Source organism: Chelonoidis abingdonii, chromosome 22 (genome assembly GCF_003597395.2).
Source record: "Chelonoidis abingdonii isolate Lonesome George chromosome 22, CheloAbing_2.0, whole genome shotgun sequence".
In the NCBI taxonomy this organism is placed as follows: domain Eukaryota; kingdom Metazoa; phylum Chordata; order Testudines; family Testudinidae; genus Chelonoidis; species Chelonoidis abingdonii.
In genome coordinates, this window is record NC_133790.1 from 16861207 (window position 1) to 16881353 (window position 20147).

The window sequence follows — 20147 nt, forward strand, 5'->3', positions numbered from 1 at the left end:
CTGCTGGAGGATTGAGGAGGGCAAGCATTGTCAGACACCAGGAGAAGGTCCTGTGGTGAGGATAAAAGTGTTGGAGGAGGCCAGGAAGTAGCCCAGGGGAGTTGTAGCTGCCTGCAACTGTAAGGAGGACTAAGACAGCTGCGATCCACAGGGCCCTGGGCTGGAACCCGGAGTAGAGGGTGGGCCTGGGTTCCCCCCAAACCTCCCAACTCCTGATCAGACACAGGAGGAGCTGACTCAGACTGTGGGTTCCACAAGAAGGGAAGATCACTGAGGTGAAGAAATCCGCCAATAAGCGCAGGACCCACCAAGGTGGAGGAGGAACTTTGTCACAACAGTCTTATGATTTTTATCAGAATATTTCTCTCTAAATATAACCACACCTTACTCAAGTTATAAAGAGCAGTTTGACTACGAGCACACAATATTAATGACTCCATGGTATCAATAGTCCTTAAAGTGCATGAGTCTTGACGGATACAAGTGAAGGAAATGCAATGTGAACTAAAGGCTATGTTACTTAAGAGCCTGATCCTGTTATCTTTTCTCATGTGAGTAGCACTTGTTCCAGGAGTAAACCTGTTGATTTTGATAGGACTGTTTGCATGAGTAAAGGTTGCAGAACCAGGGCACATTCTATCGGAGAGGACCATCTGTGCAGATGGCATATTTTAATTTAACATAACATTTTCCAGAATTAATATTCCCTGCATTGCTTTTATTGTATATAATTATTTTAAGGAGAATGTTCTGGTGAAACAGTAGAACAGTAGTTTATTCAATTTGTCTCTGTTTGATGCATCTACCATTTTGAGGCATTATAGAAGGTAATGCATGTGGAGCCTTACACTTCCACGCAAAAAACCAAAGCGCCATCTTCTGGCTGATCATTGGACCACAGACGACTACAGGTGCCGCTGACTCCCTTAACTCTGTCGGTATGGATCACCACTATGGTACCACAGGAATTCCATTTCTCTTAGAAACACTGGAATCCCTGCTACTCGGTACCAGCATCATGGTACTGACCACATCTTGGTCTCCTGAAACCCACATGGTACCGAGACACTCACCATTGGCCCCGTGATTTGCTCCACCTCTATCAAACGAAGAAGAAGAGGGCAATGATGATAATATATCTTCTCTCTGTGCAAAGCTCCCTAGGGGAATGTCAAGGGACCAATCACCTAGAAACATTTGCAGAGCCACAATATTGACATGACAGGCAAGACCCACCCACTTATATGGACATCCTTGAGTACCATCCCAGTGACCGTATTGGGACCCTGGGTAGCCTATAGACACTAGTTCTCACTGTAACCGTGCTTCAGTGGGTCACAACTGAGGAAGCCAAATTCAGGATGAACTGCTGAGAAATGGGCAGATACACACCAAGACTGGTGGCTAATCCCCCATAGGATATACCATGGGATATACCCCCACAGAATACCCCATAGGATATACCAAACCAGCAACAAAAGTAAATTTATTTTTCACCACACTGTCTAACAAGGAGTCATAAAAGCAGTTTCCTTGGGCATTCCAGTTCTTATATCACCACCAAAAACACTGGTTTCAGAGATGAGTGGTTCTTTACAACTAGTCTCATCAAATGAAAGGTTCTTCTGATCCCAAAAGACCAGCCACACACACAGGTCAATATATATCTTAGATCTTCCCAAAAAATCACAATGATGCCAATCCTTTAGTATCTAAAATCTAAAGGTTTATTCATAAAAAGAACGAAAAAAAGGTGAGTTAAAATTGGTTAAAGGAATCAATTATATACAAAAATGGCAAAGTTCTTGGTTCAGGCTTGTAGCAGTGATAGAATAAACTGTTGGCTTAAGTCAAGTCTCTGGAATACATCCACAGCTTGGATGGGTCATTCAGTCCTTTGTTCAGAGCTTCAGTTTGTAGCAAAGTTCCTCCAGAGGTAAGAAGCAGGATTGAAGACAAAATGGAGGTGTTTCCAGAGACTTCTATAGCTTTTGCCCATGTGGAGGGCATCCCATTGTTCTTACTATGGAAAATTACAGCAACAAGATGGAGTTTGGAGTCTCGTGGGCAAGTCACATGTTCATGCCCAGTTTTGCTTAGTTATTTCAGGAAGCCATTACCTACATTCCAGATAGCACGTTTACATGACAGTCCACTCTGATGGGCGTCTCCTATGGTCCATTGTCAACCAAGTGCTTCTTGATGAGCCACTTAATTTGAATAGTCCCTCCAAGGTGCGCTGTCTAGCTACCTTGTGGGTGGTACCCCAGGAGCCAACGTTTTAAATCCAAGTAGAGAGCCAATATTTATAACTTAAAATACAAAAATGATACATGCATACAGACAGCATAATCATAAACAGCAAATTGTAATCTTTTCATAGACACCTCACTTGACAACCTTTGTACAAGATTTGCTGCAAATATATAACAGTGGTTGCAACAATGCTCTATATGGTCATATTGTAATCAGATAATGTCACATCCACCCACTTGTATGGACACCCTTGAATTCGACCGCAGTGACTGTTTTGGGACCCCTGGGCAGCCTATAGACACTAGTTCTCTAGGACCTTGAGTGTTTCACATGGGGATAAAGGAAAACGATCTCCCTCAGCTTCCCTTTCTAGACCCTGATCCCCAAGAGGAGACTTTTGAGAAACAGGATGCAAGACTGGATAAATAAATTACTCCAGCAACAAACATTTCATCATCCTATCCAGATTGAAGCTGTTATGCCTCCTCCACCAACTAAGGCAGAGGACTTCAGACAATTTCAAGACCTCAGCAAGAGAGTGATAGCCCTTGAAGAAGTAAAGAAGTCACAACACAAGCTGCTAGACATCTTCCATACATCTTCATCAGCTCATATTGCACTCTTCCTGATCAACGAGGCCTTACTAGACCCATCCAAAATCATCTGGCAAACACCTGTCATGATACCACCCACATATAAAAGGGCAGATAAAAATATTATGTCCCCTCTAAAGGCGTGGACTTTCTCTTTTCCCATCCATCATCAAATTCTCTTGTGGGAGATGCTGTAAATGAATGTGGCAGGCACCATCACGCTAAATCAACACCCTGTGACAAGGACTAAAAAAACTGGATTTATTCATCAGGAAATTGTGCACATCAGCAACCTTGCTGTTTAGGATTGCCAATTATCAGGTCTTGATGGCTAAATATAACTAAGTCAATTATGCAAAACTCAGTGCCTTTATTGAACATACCCTAAATGATCAAAGAGAGCAGTTCCAAGCCATCGCTGCTGGGGGCCAGCTTCTGGCAAGGATAGCACTACAGACCTCATTATATGCTGTGAATACAGTTGCCCACTCCATATCAACTGCGGTAGTAATGAGGAAAGCTTCGTGGCTTCACCTTTCGGGCATCCCAAAAGAAGTCCAAATAACTGGGGAGGACCTTCCATTTCAAGGATCCAAACTTTGTGTAGAGAAAACAGATGGTTCACTCCACACACTAAAAGACTCAAGTCACGTTGCATTCCTTGAGGGTCTACACGTCTGCTCAAAAAAGAAAATACAGCAAATCTCAGGCATCACAAAGATCCCAAGCTGCCCAGTTCCCGCCACCCCAGAGACACTCCGAACCACAGCAGAAAAGACAACGGGTGCAAAAATGAAGACCGCCAGCACTCCAAACTTCAACTGCAGAGCCCTCAAAGTCAGAACATCAATTCTGATACATTGGTCAAGGCCCTGAGCTACCAATCTCACCATCAGTTGCTGCAAAACTCAAATTATCTACATCCTTTCAGACACCACCTTGTTCTTTTTCGACAAAAGGGGGATGCAATAATATCAGACAAGTGGGTACTGGAAATCATCTCCAGTGGTTATTCAATCCATTTTACCTCCCTCCATTCTCCCTGTCCCTCTTCAGGGACCCTTCTCATGAATGCCTGTTACGTCAGGAAATAAATCCTCTTCTAAATCATGGTGCGATAGAACCAGTTCCCACTCAGCACAGAGGAAGAGGTTTCTACTTCAAATACTTCCTGATACCAAAAAAAAAGACAAAACAAAAAAACAGAAAACGAGACCCATTTTGGATTTGAGATCGCTAAACAAATATGTAAAGGCACAAAGATTCAAGATGTTTACATTGGCAGCAATAATTCCATTGCTGGACCAGGGAGACTGGTTCTCGGCCCTCAACCTACAAGATGCCTATTTTCATATCGCATTTCAACCATTCCACAGGAGATTCCTGAGATTCACCCTGGGTCAAGACCATTTTCAGTACAGAGTGCTTCCATTTGGCGTCTCGTGAGCACCCAGTGTGTTTGCAAAGGTCCTATCTGTGGTAAATTAGGTCCCATCTTCGCAAATTAGGAATCATGATATATTCATTTCTAGATGATTGCCTACGCAAGGCATGATCCTTCGATGACACCCTGTCAGTCAAGCAAAAGACTACAACTGAACACTCAAAAATTGACTCTGACTCCAGTGCAACATGTGGAATTCATAGGAACCTATCTAGATGCAGTGAAGGCCAAAGCGTTTTTTCTACTGCACAGGTTAAGTACTCTAACCGAGTGGAGATATGTCCCTGCTGCTCCTAGGCAGAGGAATGGCCACGGGGGCTTCATGTGCTGCCCCTACCCTGCCCCGAGTGCTGGCTCCGCAGCTCCCATTCGCCAGGGACCACGGCCAAAGGGAGCTGCGGGGGCAGTGCCTGCAGGCAGAGGCAATGCACAGAGCTGCCTGGCTGCACGTCTGCCTAGGAGCAGCAAGGACATGTCGACGCTTGTGGGGAACCACCTGAGGTGAGTGCTGCCTGGATCCGGCACACCAAAACCCTTCCCGCGCCCCAACCCTCTGACCCAAGCCCCCTGCCACACCCAAACTCCCTCCTAGAGCCCGTGCCCCGCACCCTCTCCCGCACCCCAACCACCAGCCGTGAGCCCCCTTCCGCACCCAAATTCCCTCCCTCTTAGTTAACTGGAATTTTCGACTTACTAGTGCCCCACATTCCCTCAACATGCCAGATAAAAAAGCTTTTACTTTATGTTGTTTTTGTATGTTTTCATGAAAGTTGAGATTCCAGAGAACAAGATCTCAACTTCAGAGAAGTCCTGGTATGATGTACCAGCTCAGTCAGAGTCTTGCATAAAGTGTGTAAGTATTAAGAAAAGATATAAATTGTTATGGTATTCCCAAGAGTATAAATAAGGCATGGTCTGCACTTTAAAATTGTATCAATCTGACTGTTTTGGTTAGGGCTGTATTTTTTATTTTATTTTTTTACTGAAATGGTTATGCTGGTACAGTTCTTAGTATGAATGTAGGTTATAATGGTAGAATGGTGCCTTATGTTAGTATAGTTTAGTTAGTATATTCCTGTACAGGAATGAGCACTTCTGTACTGGTAGAACTAGGGAGGTTGTGCTGCTTTAGCTATACCAGTATCATTAAACATATATATCTCTTATGTGTAGACAAGCCTTAAGATGCATTGGAATTAAATTGCATGAAAGAAAATTTAGTCTGAAAAACAGCAGGGGGAAAATCCTAACAATGAGCGCTATTGGATTGTGGAATAATTTCCCAAGGAAAGTAGTAGAATGTCTGTGGCTGGCGACTTTTAAAACTGGACTGGATAATATATTCTATACAGCAGTGGTTCTCAACCGGGGGTCCACAAATCCTTTTAAGAAGGCCTCAGGTCCCCACGGCTGAAATCCAGAGTCCAGGCCGCAGCACCCCTGCAGGACTGAAGTCAGGAGCTGAGGTTGAAGCCCCGATTTGTGGCGCTCCCTGCGGGGCTGAAGCTGGGAGGCAAGAGTCTGAAGTCCTGATCTCCCATGGGACTGAAGCTGGGAGGCGTGGGACTCAACAAACCCCAACCTTCGGCGCCCTCTGGGGGCTGGAGCTGGGAGGCATGGAGCTGAATCTCAGAGCCCTGAGCCCTGGTGCTCCCCATGGAGCAGAAGCCCTGAGCCCATGGGCAGAGTTGGGGACCTGAAGGGTGTTATCATCCCCTCCCGCAAACTGCAGCACAAGATCCCAGCAGTCCTGGGGTTGCTTCCACACTCTCCGCATCTCCTTCTCTCCCCGCCCCCTGGCCAGGTCGGAGGTGGGAAACTGGAGCCGGACAGTGAGTCAGGGCAGCTACTGCCCTGGCTGGTGCCTTGGAGCAGGCAGCTACAGTATTCCCTTGTCTCCTGCTGGTGCCCAGGTTGAAACTGCTCCTCAGCTCCCACCCCCCTTTGCTCACACAGCTGGTAAGAGCTGCCTGGGCGGGGGAACCTGGCTTCATGGCTGCCTGAGCCCTTGGGGAACAGGGAAGCCCTCTCAGCGCACAGCCCCTGCATCCTGAGCTATGCTCTCCCTGCACCCTGAGCTACCCCCATGCCTGACACACAGCCCCTAGCCACATAGGTGCTGGAAGAAGAAGTGCGGGGGACCGCTACTGCCCCGTGCCTGCCCCAGCCTCGGCCCCCTTATCCCTGTCTGTGTCCCTGCCTCTTGGCAACATGGCCCTGCACCTGGCCTCAGCTGAGGTGGGGGCACGAGGTAAAAAGTTTGGAGATAGTTTTGCTGGCTTTCAGCACTCCCACTATAAAATGCATTCCAGCTCCACTGCCTCACTATCCCCTTCCCTGCACACAGCCCCAGATACCCTCTTCCTGCATCTTGAGCTACCCCCTCCCTGCACCCTGAGCTACCCCCCGCCTGCACACAGCCACAGATACCCCCCTGCCTGCACCCTGAGCTGTTTTCAAACTTTTTGAGCTAAGCCCCCCACCACTGAGTTATAATTTTTGGTTGCGCCTTCCCCACCCCCATCCCAGACAGGCGGGTGGCCTGCTGAGGTGAGTCGGGGCTGGAGATGGTGCTCCCTCCCTGGATCCAGTCATGCAGAGCTGGCTTGAGCCTCACTCCCCCCCAATCCCCCCCAAAAAATAGATGTCAAACTATGCCTAAGCCCAAGGCCCCTGCCCTGAAGCCCCCTCTCCCCCTGCCGCCCCCGCTGGGCCCTGGAATTTTTAATAGAATATTGGAGGGTGCTCAGAAAGAAAAAGGTTGAGAACCACTCATACACTGGACAGTCCTGTATTGGCAGGGGATGGACTAAGTGATGTACAGTAATTGTTCTTAATTTCTATATTACAATTCATGAAAAGGCTAAGATTACACAGTGCCTTTTTCATCCAGCGACCTCAAAGTGCTTTTGTAAATGCAAATTCCTGTCTTCTGAAGAAGGTGTCAGTAAGCGTTATATTGTACTCAGACAAACTGATGCACAAATAAGTAGGTTGAGTAATGTACCCAAGATTTCACAGCCTGTATGTGGTGAAGTTGGAATAAAACCCAAGAATTCTGGTTCACACCCCCGTTTTATCCACTACACAGGCCCCCTCTGTGTAAGAATGTGAGTCCGAGCATGTTTATGTGTTACACTAATTCTGTTTATCTAGCCATTGCAGCTTTTCATGAGTTAGTATGTGATTTCTCTGCCTTTAATTTGAGAGATTTATTAGGGAAAAATTAATTTTAAAACTCACTGGGAAACCAGTTATGTCTCACACCTGACTATTAAATTGCCACTAACTGAATTAATGAACCTTTGAACCTTCTGATTGTAGAAATCTTGAATGTCTTGTATTGAAACTTTATTTTTCCTGCTGGCAATAATGAAACTGGTGAGCTGCAAGCTTTGTTGACTTATCCACGCAATACAAACGGCAAAAAAATCCAAAGTTCCTTCCCAAGGAAGTGTGTGCCTAGTCTTCCTGTTAGCACTTCCACTGCCCTTGTTCCTTCCCCGGTTGAAGCCTTGTTTCACACACTGCTTCTATCCCCAGTAACAAAAAAACCCTAACCAGCCTTTTTGTTTCTTTTGACACCAACACAGTATGTCAGCCTGTGCCTATGAGAGAGCTATATTGAAATAGCTTTCTTTGTGAATTTCTCATTGCTATTCATGGGTGGGGATTGTCGCGTAAGGGTCAAATTAGAACTCAGTCAACCAGAGCGGCGACAGTGAGTGGAGCCAGCCTCCAGCTAGATTTCCCCCTCTAAGTTCTGAAAAGCTGTTTACTTGGAGTTCATCACATACATTATATATTGGTTTTGCAAAATGGTCTTTTCATATGCACAGGCTGAATTCTGCTTAATTTGTTCCTCATGGTCACTTACATTGAGGACTCACCTTTTGCTCCATCTCCTTACATTCATTTTTGTCTGCAAAGATCTTATGACATTTGTGCCCTTTCTGATGAGCTGTTGATCATTAGTGTTGAACTTCCATCATTTTAAGGAAAACTACTTGTTTGAGTGAGATGGATTTTCTGTTATCTTCACTGGGATTATACTGTAGTAAACTTGTAACCCTTGACCCAAAGGAGTTTCGGCCCTGAGTCCTCCTACAAGGCAGAATTTTATAAAGGGCAGATTAAAGATTCTTTGAGCTACATGTAGGTAGTTAGCTCTAAAGATCTGCCTTCATTCAGGTTCCCTGTAGGACTGGAGTTCAGGTGGTTACTTTAAACAGCTTAAGGTAGTTTGTGGTTGTAGGCTGTAGCATAGTGTGTATCATAAAACTTGACCAACATCAATGGATGTTATGTTGGGTTTAAATTTCCAACATGGGTGCCTAAAGATAAGCACCTGAATAAGTGGCCTGGTGTTTTTTGTTTTCCATTGTTGCTGAGCATCCCCATCCTCCTGGAACTCAATTTGGAGGTGGAATATTAACACCTCTGAAAATTGTGTAACTCAAGTGCCTAAATATGACTCTGAGTGCCTGACATTAGACCCCGATGTTTTGAACACTCTGGACATAATGCCAAGTTGTACAAGTTTCTGAATCCTGAGATCTAGAATTTTCAGCCTATGTAAGACACTAGCAATACATTTCTCCAGTAACAAGTAAGTATTTCCATTGACAACGTGTTGGCCAATCTGGCTCTCAGGATTGGCTTCTATAAATGTGGTTTCTCTTTTTCTTCTGAGTTATGCAGAAAATGCTATATATGTATATTTAAACTGTGACATTCATACCACATGGAAAGGAGGACATATGGAATGACCATGTTTAGAAAGAGGCTCTTGGAGCACTAACACCTCAATAACTAACTTTTCTTCCTCTTCTTTCTATTGTAGCTGATTCTGCTTGAGGCTGCTGTCCTGCTTTCTCTGCACTTTTCTAGTCTTAGTGGGTGATGTTACAGCATCTTTAACATTCAGACCCTAATACTTTACTAGGTGTGTATTGCTCGTCTTTCACTGCATGATTTCTAATGTTGCATGGGAGATAGCATTCACTCTAATGCTGCTTGTATACTCTGGCAACTTTTAGTGAATAGACTGTGAATCAATAGACGTTTTCAATCCCAGTTTTCTGTTATGTTATTCTTTCTCCCCTTCAGACGCACATAGCTACTATGCCCATACATATACATACATCTCACATTCTGTTTTGCTTTCTTTTATTTGTCCGTATTCAGGATGTTTCTTGTTACTTCCCACAGCAGCATTAGAAGGGCTTGTTCCTGCTTGGTTGCAAACTGGGTTGTGAGAGCAGCAGCAAACCATTGGAGGGGCTGTGGTGCATAGTATGTTGTTACTCATTAGGTGAACAGGCTATGCAGGCTACTGGGCACACAAGAAAACAGTCACATGCCATGGGATACTGAGGAGCTCTCTGAGAAGCACCTTTTCCGGAGAAGGTTCTGACACATCTCTGCCACCAACTGACAGACCCTGCTCTGTTTCTAGCTGCAGCTCGCTCAAGTACCCGCTATTTCTCATTTGTAGGAGGAATAACTGTGAATGCTATACCTGCATCGACTGGAGTGTTTAGGCTAGGGTTTTCAAAGCACGTCAGGGAGTTAGGCGCCCCACTGAATTTCAGTTAGAGTATGTCTCCGTTGTACTGGAAGTAAGTCTCTTATGTGGGTAGACAGACTCATGCTAGCAGGGCTCAAGCTAGTATGCTAAAAATTGTAGTGTGGACATGGCAGCTTGGACAGCAGCTTAGGCTCCCAAGCCTGCCTGAGCCCCGGATCTCAGTTTGGTTGCTTAGCCCAAGTCTCTGCTGGAGTTGCAATGTCCACACTGCTATTTTTTAGCATGCTAGCTTGTGATCTGTTATCACAAGAGTCTGCCTAGGGCTGGGAGGCTGGCTCCCAGCTGCATTGTGAACATATTCCTAGAGATCAGTGCCTCGCTCCCTCAGGCTCTTTTGAAAACGACAAACACCCTTCCTCCACCCCCACCAAACCCACTCTCTCATTAGTCCAGAGTGCACAGTTCAGTGAACAATTAGGGCTTTACTCACATTGCTGAGCACAGTGCAGAGATAAGTACACAAAAGAGAGACAATCTGGATGTGTCTCTGCACAAATCCTGAACAAACGTAGAGGATTGCTCACTAGCACTTTGACTCTTCGTAGGACAGAATTCTTAGGGATAAATCTCCCATTTGCAGAAGACTAGCAAAAGGCCTGTGCATTCCATAAATCTCAAAAGATACATACCTTAAAACAGGACATGAGTTGGATATAAGTGGTGCATAGCTGGTCCTTTGTGTCAGGGGAAATTTCACCCTTAGTGATCACTTAAACCAGAGGTTCTCAACCTTTTTCTTTCTGAGCCTCCCCACAACATGCTACAAAAACTCCAGGGCCCAGCAGAAGAGTAGGGGGGGGCTCGGAGCTCTGTGCTAGGGAGGAGATGGGACCTCAGGCATAGGTGTACTTGGACATCTATTTTGGAGGAGGGCAGGGGCCAGCAGGGGTTGAACCAGTTCCACATGGCGGGGTCTGGGGAGGAAGCACCACCTCCACCCCCTGACTCACCTCAGCAGGCCACCCAGTCTGTCTGGGTTGGTGGGGGGGCACAACCAAATATTATAACTCAAAGGTGGGTGGGCTCAGCTTGCAAAGTTTGAAAACAGCTCAGGGTGTAGGGAGAGAGATAGCTAGGGGCTGAGTAAGGGAAGGGGGGTAGCTAGGGGCTGTTTGTGGGCATGGGGGTAGCTCAGAGTGCAGGCAGGGGGTAGCTAGGGGTTTTGCATGGGCAGCGGGTAGCTCAGAGTGCAGGCAGGGAATAGCTAGGGGATGTATGTGGAAAGGAGGTAGCTCAGGGTGCAGAGAGGGGGGTACCTAAGGGCTGTGTGCAGACAGAGGGTAGCTCAGGGTGCAGGGAGCAGGGTAGCTAGGGGTGTGTGCCAGGAGGGTTCCCCCTGTGGTAAATGTTCCCCGAGGACTTTGCCAGCCACAGAGCTCGGTCCCCCCACCCAGATGGCTCTTACCGTTTGTGTGAGCAAAGGGGGCTGGAAGCTGGGGAGCAGCTTCAACCCCCTGCAGCAGCGGGAAATGAGGGAACACCATGGCTGCCTGCTCCAAGGCAGCTGTCCCACACCACTCGGCTCTGGCTTCTGGCCTCTGACCTGGCCACGGGAAGAGGAGAGAAGGAGATGGAGGGTGAGGGTGGAGTGTCCCGGGATGCCCTGTTCTTGCACTGCAGTTTGGGGCAGGGAAACACCTTCATGTCCCCCATCTCTGCCCATTGGTTCAGGGCTTCTGCCCTGTGGCGAGCACCGGCTCCGGAATTCAGACTGGCTGCTCCCAGCTCCAGCCCTGCGGGGGGTGCCAAGCATCAGGGCTTTAACCCCGCGGTTCCTGGCTTCATCCCCGCGAGAGGTGTTGGAGCTGGGGCTCTGGCCGCGGAGCCCCTGAAATGGTTCACGGACCCTCTGGGGAGCAGGGACCCCATGTTGAGAACCGCTGATTAAATAACTAGTTTTGCTTATGTTGACCATATGAGGCAGCGTGGTGCATTGATTCTAAATGTGAGCAATCAGAAAAGACAGATCAATTTACTTCTGGTCTGTATGCTAGCAACATAATAGTACATTTAGGATCACGTAGGTAGGGCAAAATAGATTTGCTTTTGTCAGCATAACCTTTGACACTCTTTATGCAGTTGTTTGCTGTGTTGAGAGTAGGTCTCTAGAATTGCAGCACAAGGAATAATCTTTACCTGGCTTCTATAGTTTAAATATTTTTCATTTATTTATAGGGTTTTCCAGCACACTGTGATTTATATACAAATGGTAGCAAATTGCAAGTCGCAGGCTGCGTAACTAACTTCATGAGTCAGTATTTTTTTTTCTAGTCTAGACTGCTGATAGTGTAAATTGTTCAAATACTAGGTAAATAATTGGAAATGCAATCAACAGCAAGCAAGTATTTATCTACTAATAAATCATTTGAAATGCATAAGTCTATCTTTGTCCAACCATTCTTAAAAGGCATTTAGTGGTTCTGCTGCTGTTTCTGCGTAGCAATCAGGATTTTTATGGTCACTAATTGTGCATTTATTTTCTGACTGTGTTTCTCTTTGCACAAAGAAAAGAAACACAATATTTATATTTGCAGAGAGGCTCACATGTTATTTCCTTCATGGAAAGCTATAGGATTCTCTAGAGATTGATATTATTTATATCATCTCATTTTTGTAGACGGGAAGAGGTTCTCAGTTGTGTGGCATTAGCAGCCATCTACATTTATTCAAGGGTTTTCTAAAGGGAAATCTTTGTCACGTGTTCTCAGAGCATGGCTTGAAAAGTATACAGCAGCTCAGTGATCAGCCATGTCTTTTTCCTTTGTATTAATGACACCGTTGCTTCAAGCTATCAGTTGGGGAGAAGGGGGGGACTCTTCACCTTTCAAACTTTAGTTGTTAGATGTTCATTATGAGAAAGACAATGTGAATTCTCTAGCATTTTATTTTTATACTGTTAGGGGAAAGTAGCTTTGTAAGTTGTTTATAAAGTAGTTTATACCCCATTTTGGTGTCCTCTCCATCTCACTTCCAACTAATTCCCTTTTTGTAGTTAGACTATGGAAGATTCTTATAGGAATATTTCCAGAGTACCAGAGAGATAATAGAAACAGGTCATAAGTGATGTATTGTGCGTGTTGGGAAAAGCTTTGTTATCTCAGGCCAAGAGAGATGCTTGTTGATCACTCAAAGTCATTACTTTTCTGAATCCCTAAATTTTGAATGATCTTTAATTCATGGCAGTGTCATCTGCTAGACTCTGGAGGCTCTGCTTCAGAAAGATCTTGAGTTTACTGTGCTCTGTCTTGGAGGCTATTAGAGGAAGTAGGGTAAGTTTTGTAGTATTGAGTTTTCCACAGGAACTCAGCTTCAACCTGCTCTTGAGTTGAGGAATGTAGGGGAACATTTGGAGAGGTGACAGCAGGACTGCAACTGATCACATCTATTTTCCTCCTGTTCAAATCACATATGGCAGTAGATCTCTATTTATAGTCTGCGGACCATTGTACGGTCCATGAACCACTTCCGGGTGCTCTGAAGAGCTGCTTACAGTGGGGAGGTATCTGCCAGTTTTCAAACAGTGATTTTTTTTTTTCTCCACGGAGATGTTTTAACCAAATTCAAGACTCTCTAAAATTTCCAGAGGATTTTTGGATCAATAAATTAATAAGAAGCTTGTCTGAACCCTGGTTTGTCTCTGCTAGGTATTCTTTTGCTATAAATTCAGCCATGATCAAACTTGTGGATGACTCAAAAATTAGAGGGGTACCAAATAAAGGATAGAACCAAACTGCACTGCAATGATGGGAGATTAGAAAAGTGAGGGCTGCAGACAACAACCAGGGAAGTTCAATCCTAACAGATGAGAAGTCCTACAAGTAGGAAGAGCAAATAAACAGCACAGCTACAGAATAGAGTTACACAAACCTCGTTCTACATGCAGCAAGTGCACTGCATATCAACCTAACCTCTGCTACTATACTGCAATTTGACAACATTTAATAGAGGTAGGAGAAAGGAATGATTTGCTGCTTTCTGCATATGGTGTTCCTCAGTGTTCTTCAGTTCATACACTGCAGTATTAATGCAGACTTTGAATGTTTACATACCCCTTGGTTCTGCATGGATGCAGAAGGGATGTGGGAGAGGGAACAAAAAACTTTCTCTTGCCACGGCACCCTGACACAGCAGCTCATTACAGACTACCTTAGGAACACAGTCAATCCATAAGACTTGCATGGCTGGTGGTAACAGTATTCCATCAGCTGGTGAAGAAGGCTGGTTGGAGGGGAGAGTGCATGCCTGCAACCTGCTAAAGATTGGTGGATCTGAGTTAGCCAGAATTCCTTCCATGGTTCCAGCTGCAACTTGAGCCCCTTCACACTTCATTACTGCAGGGTTATGCTGAAAAAGAAGAAACAAGCCACTGAAAGAAATTAGACTTGTTATGGTGACAGTAGAGGTCTTCCGTTTTTCAGGCGAGACTGAATAAAAGCGCCTAATTCCTTTGCTTTTCCATATAGAAAAGGATCTTGGGCTACTGCTTAGGAGTTAACAATAAGTTGCAGAGCTGCAAGAGTACATGGTGGACTTTTTGTAGATAGACAACAAAAGGAACTACTGGCGTATAGGTTGAGCAGGTAACTATACCCTCTGAATCACATAGAAATGGAATAAAGCCCTTTGAAAGGACACATTAAGAATTTTTTTAAGTACTGTAGCTTCTGACAAGACAGGAAACTTGCTTGAACTGTGGGGAAAGCAGAGAATATTGCCTTGTGAGCACTTGAGTTCCAGATATTGTAAATAGTTTACTCATTATAGTTTAATTTCAGGAAAGAAATTGAACTGAAACTACCATGCATCTTTACATAATATTCATAATTCTTATATCAAAATATTTTGACTCCCCATTAACTTTATACATCTGCAAGGTCAGTGGGAAGTTGAGTTTCATGCATCACACACATGCTGAGAGGGCTTAATATGGAGAACATCTTAAAAATGACATAGTCAATGCAGAGACATCTCAAAAGAAACTTGATTGATTTACTGTGTTTTTCCAACATGTGGAGACAAGCAGACCTGTACATTTTCCATGGAAGGTGTCCTTTTGTTTTTCCTCATTTACACTAGTAGCAAGCAGCTGCATGACTGACTGCTGTGTGTGAAAATTCTCATTGGTTATCATGCATGCAAATACCCGGGTAATACAATCCAAGAGAAGATGCTGAAATCATGGCTTAGAGAAGCTTCGTCTGTAATTGTTCAGTCTGCATTTAAAAAGCATGTTCTGTATTATAATTTGCCACCTCTTTCTCTCATTATAGCATGAACATATTTTCATCCAACTTCCTAATTTTACAAGGGTCCTTCAAAATGTGTATCCAATTAGTGACGTTGCTAGGACAAATGAAGTATAAAACCAATAAGAGTGTGGCATTTGTTGTCCAGAAGCATGAAGCTTCACTATCTGAAAGCCTTAACTATTATCATCCTTGCTGTGAAAGACAAAGATGCCAGATGAATAGTTATAAAGAATATGTTCTTCCAGCAAAAAAAGAGGAAAATAATATTATCTTTATATCCTTTTAAAAATACATTATTTGCAGAGTTGAAATTAGTTTTGCAAGAGGGATGAAAATCTCTTGAGACATACGTTTTAAAAGAAAGATCAAAGCAATTAAATAACAATTGTATCTAAGGTGAGCATTTTTTTTAAACAGGAAAGCCTTTGGGTAATTTAAAATCAAATCAGTGGATGGCAATGAAGTCTTTTCAAAGAGCAATTGGAATTTGCGTCTTAGAGTGAATGCTATTTAGTAGAGTAATTAACATGTATTTTTTATTCTTAACCTCTGACCTGTGCCCTCCCGCCCCTTTACCTAACCCTTTCCATTTGCCCTGGTCAGTTAACAGGCAGGAACCTTTGAGAACAATCATGGATGATTATGATATCAGGTCTGCTGCCAGCATTTTGGCATCTGTTAAAGAGCAAGAGGCTCGTTTTGAGCGGCTCACCCGTGCACTTGAAGAAGAGCGACGCAATGTCTCCTTGCAGCTTGAACGTGCTAATCAGCCCTCAGAACGAATGAGCATGTGCAACATTGGCAATGGTCAGCCACTGGCAACCGCATGGCAGCAACTTGTCCTGCAGGTAACAGCCTGCTTATCTTACCTGTCACTAGAATTCACACATCCCAGAATATCCCATTCCAGAAAGTAAAGAGCCTCTCCTAACTTATTTGTCATCAGCATTTCATTCCATAGCGTGTATTACAGAACAGAAAAACACTGAACTCAGCATATTTGTTTGTTTGATTGAGGTAGCATGGATTATAGCACCTAGGATAAAATGTTACTCTCATCTCTTTTTACCCCTAAGGATGCTTCCTAAAAATGATAGCTCTCTGATAATTAAATCCCAATAAAGACCTTCACGCCAGCTCTTATAGCTATGTGCTTGCTACATGTATGGAGCTATCACTATATACCTTTAAAAGTATGGGGTTAAACCATGATGTCCTTGTCAAGTAAAATTTTCTTTTGAAGTCAACTGGAGTTTGATAGAACAGGGACTTGGTGAAGTTGGTGGATTTCCTCTGTTAAGGACTGCAAGCCTACTCCTTGAGTAAGGACTTCAGGATTTGGCACACAGTGTTTATTCAAATAAAGGACTTTGTTCTAAAGTTACAAGCTCTGATCTGTATGTTTGTCTGTTTATAAATCTCAGCCATAGTTTTGCCTCCTGCTTGCTCCTTAACTCTTTTAATGTGAAATGACAAACCGGTTGTATTTCTAACTGATTCTTTAAACTAGAAAATTATTTGGAAGCCTGTGGCAAGCAGCAACAGTGGTACTGGGAAGGTTCTGGTCCATAATGAAACCCTGATCTGCTAGGGATTTTAGAGCTTGCCTCAATCATACCAGATGCTTGCATTGATCAGTACATGATAGGGTTCATGTGATGTCAGAACAGCTTTATGCTAATGCATTTTGGTGGGCAGTATTTCATGGAAGCTGTCCAAGTCAGAGAGTTCTATCTGGGTGTTCGGTAGCTTACAAATTCAGTGGGTAGATGTAGAGGAATTTATTTTGTGAAAGGCAGCTGTACAAAAAATGGCTGCCATGTTACTCCCTCTAGTCACTGTTTAATTATCCTTACCATCTGTTTTCAATTAGGACAGTCAGCAGCAAAGAACTGACCTTTATTGCTCAGGCTAAAGGAGTTACTCCATTAGCTGTTAGCAGTTGTAAGTTGTTATCCTGATGATTAGCCACTAGAGGGGGATGCTGCATACATTTTAAAAGAATGGTACCTCTGCACCTTCCCTTTTCTGTGTCTTTGTGAAAGGTGCCAGATCAGGTACAGTATGAGCTTTCCTGCACTGCCATGTTTTAAAGCCCAATCAACTCCTATTAAAATCAATAGAAGGACTGATGTAACTAAGCCCTAAGTTATCCTTCTTTTGGAAGGGACTGCCCATATAAGTGAAACCAGAGTTCAATCTACATGTGTGTTCAATTCTTGGCCTTTCTGGGGGCTAGACATGAAATGTTTCATTTGTAAATCATTAGTGTTCAGCCTTTTCAGGTAGTTTGTATAGAAAAAATGCTACTGTCTTTGAAATAAAATTTTTAGTTAGCTAAAGGTGCACAATAGGAATTCATAGTAGTGTGCGGTTAACGTTTATGTAAAATACATGAAAACAGTGAAGGCCAAATTAATCCCTGGTGCAACAGCACTGACCTTAGTAGAGTTTAAACCAGGGGTGAAATTTGCCCCTACAGCCTCATACAGAATATTTAGAGATTGCAAATGCAGTAACTTTACTTTCACTGTGCCTTTCATCATGAAGGGTACACCCAGCACTTTACAGGCTATATGCAACAGTATATAGGGATCTGTCACTCATCACTGAAAGGCAGCCATTTCTGAATGGCTGAAGTTCATTGGTGGGTCACAGATCTCTGTACTGAACAATCTCAAAAAAGATATATTAGAACTGGAAAAGGTACAGAGAAGGGCAACAAAAATTATTAAGGGTATGAAACAGCGTCCATATGAGGAGAGATTAAAAAGACTGGGATTATTCATCTTGAAAAAGAGAAAACTGAGGGGGGATGTGATAGTCTATAAAATCATGAATGGTGTGGAGAAAGTGAATAAGGAAGTCTTATTTATCCCTTCTCATAACATAAGAACCAGAGGTCACCCAAAGAAACTAATAGGCAGCAGATTTAGAATAATCATAAGAAAGTACTACTTCTCACAGCAGAGAGTCAACGTGTGGAACTCAATGCCAGGGGACGTAGTGAAAACCAAAAGTATAACTGGCTTCAAAACAGAATTAGATAAATTAATGGAGAATAGGTCTATCAATGACTATCAGCCAAAATGATCAGGGACACCACCCCATGCTTTGGATGTCCCTAAACCTCTGCCAGAAGCTGAGACTGGATGACAGGGGATTGAGCACTTGATAAATTACTCTGTTCAGTTCATTCCCTCTGAAACATCTGGCACTGGCTGCTGTTGAAAGGCAGGATTCTGGGCTGGATGGACCATTGGACTGATCCAGTATGTCCGTTCTTATGTTCATGTAACATAACTTTGTAGCTAATATTAGAGTTTTTCTATTTGAAACTACAAAGGGAATTATATACAGAATCTAATTATCCCATCTGGAATTTGGACAAGAAATGAGGATTAACAACCCTGTTGTTTTGGAAAGTGCCATATAATCTGTAATGACCCTCGTGACCAGGGCTTCTGTTTTACATCTTGTCTGACAGTTGGAGTGGACACTGGCCAAGAGACTTCCTCAGTGAAGTATTAGTAGGTAAAGCTTTGCTGTATGCCTGCAGCAGCATGACTCTGTGCTTTTCCTTGTAATAACACACTCCCAAGCTTCTCCCAGATGTCGTTCTTACCTTATTTTTTTTTTTAAACAAAATTTTTTTTAGTAAAGGGAAGAGGACAGAGGCAGTGTGCCAGAATTATAACAGTTTCCTGAAGTCCTTTAAAAACAAAATCAAGGACTTATGCAAATGTTGTTTCTAATTCATTCTAGATACCTTGTCAGCTGCACTCCTTTTTTTTTAAATTTTTACACCAACCTTAAGCTCCTTTGTTATCTCAACTGCGTCTTCTTGTTCTAGGCTGCAAGCAGCTCAGCTAGCCATTTCACTAAATGGAAAGAAAAATAATCTTATGTCATTCTGTCTGTTCAGCATGAGCTCGGAGCGCACAAACAGCACAAGCAAATTGTACTCCATTTGTCTACGTTTGCTGCATATGCTTCAGGCATTGTTTAGCTATGTACATCATCTCTTAACCGCCACCAGGAAATGTTAAATGGGCAAATGATGTCAGAGATGAACTCTAATTGCAAAAAGATTTTTACTTAAGTGTAGCTATTTAAATGGGGGGGGGGATATAGGGAGGAGGATTTGCTGAAAGCTTTTAAAAATATTTGTTTTGCTGTCCAGAGAAGTCATTTCACCACCTCTTCCACTGTAAAAACTGCAGAAAAAGTTTGTTCACATGTTAATTGGAAAGGTCTGGAATGATACTTGAAGTCTTTTTGTCCACAGAACCAAATCCTATGATATACCATGAAGGGGAAGATCTGCTTAAATATTGTTAATATGCTATGACCCACCCTGAGATCTGATACAGTTGTAACTCCCATTGACTTCAGTGAGTTTTGCCTGAGGTAAAACAGGCGGCTCAGTTGTGCTTGGCTTGCACAATCCTTTGTTGGAGGCAGCACACCTGCCAAAATTCCTAGGTGTGCAGGGGCTGTGTGCTACTATCCTTCATTGGGGGATAATTAACTAACTCCATGTGGGCAGCCAGCTCTGCTGGCAAGTGTGATTCCTGGAGAGAGGAGTAACAAGTTCCATGTAGTTAATGCTGCTAAACAAACCTGGATAAATGCATTTTATACCATGTGTCTGTTCCAAGTTGTCTCCAGAGGAAGCTTCATGTAGAGGGCATTGCAGTAATCCATTCTAGAAATCCAGAAAGCCATGGATCACAGTGGCACGGGCAACAATCAGAAGAGGAAGTCTCCCAAGATGCTGTTGGAAAAAGGACCCTGTAGACCACCTAGACCACTTTAGATGCCAAGAGCAGTCAAAACAAGAGCACGCTGGCAGATCATGAGCATTCTGGTCTATCTTGCCACCGAGGCAAGCTTGCCCCTGTGATAGATGGTCCCTTACACCAAAAATCACAATATTCAGGTTGCTCCCATTCCCAAAGGACCGGTCACTTACCCAGGTCAGTTGCAGCTCAGATCTCAAGACAAAAACAAGG

At 43.7% G+C, this 20147-nt stretch overlaps 1 protein-coding gene across 1 annotated transcript in view; it reads left to right on the plus strand.

The window, feature by feature from the left end:
* Positions 1-20147, plus strand: part of ARVCF (ARVCF delta catenin family member) — a 449379-nt gene that overhangs the window by 174004 nt on the left and 255228 nt on the right. Inside the window, 2 exon segments of the mRNA XM_075060041.1 lie at positions 9137-9238; positions 15736-15980. Of these exon segments, the coding sequence (XP_074916142.1) occupies positions 15765-15980 (216 nt within the window). The 5' untranslated portion in view covers positions 9137-9238; positions 15736-15764.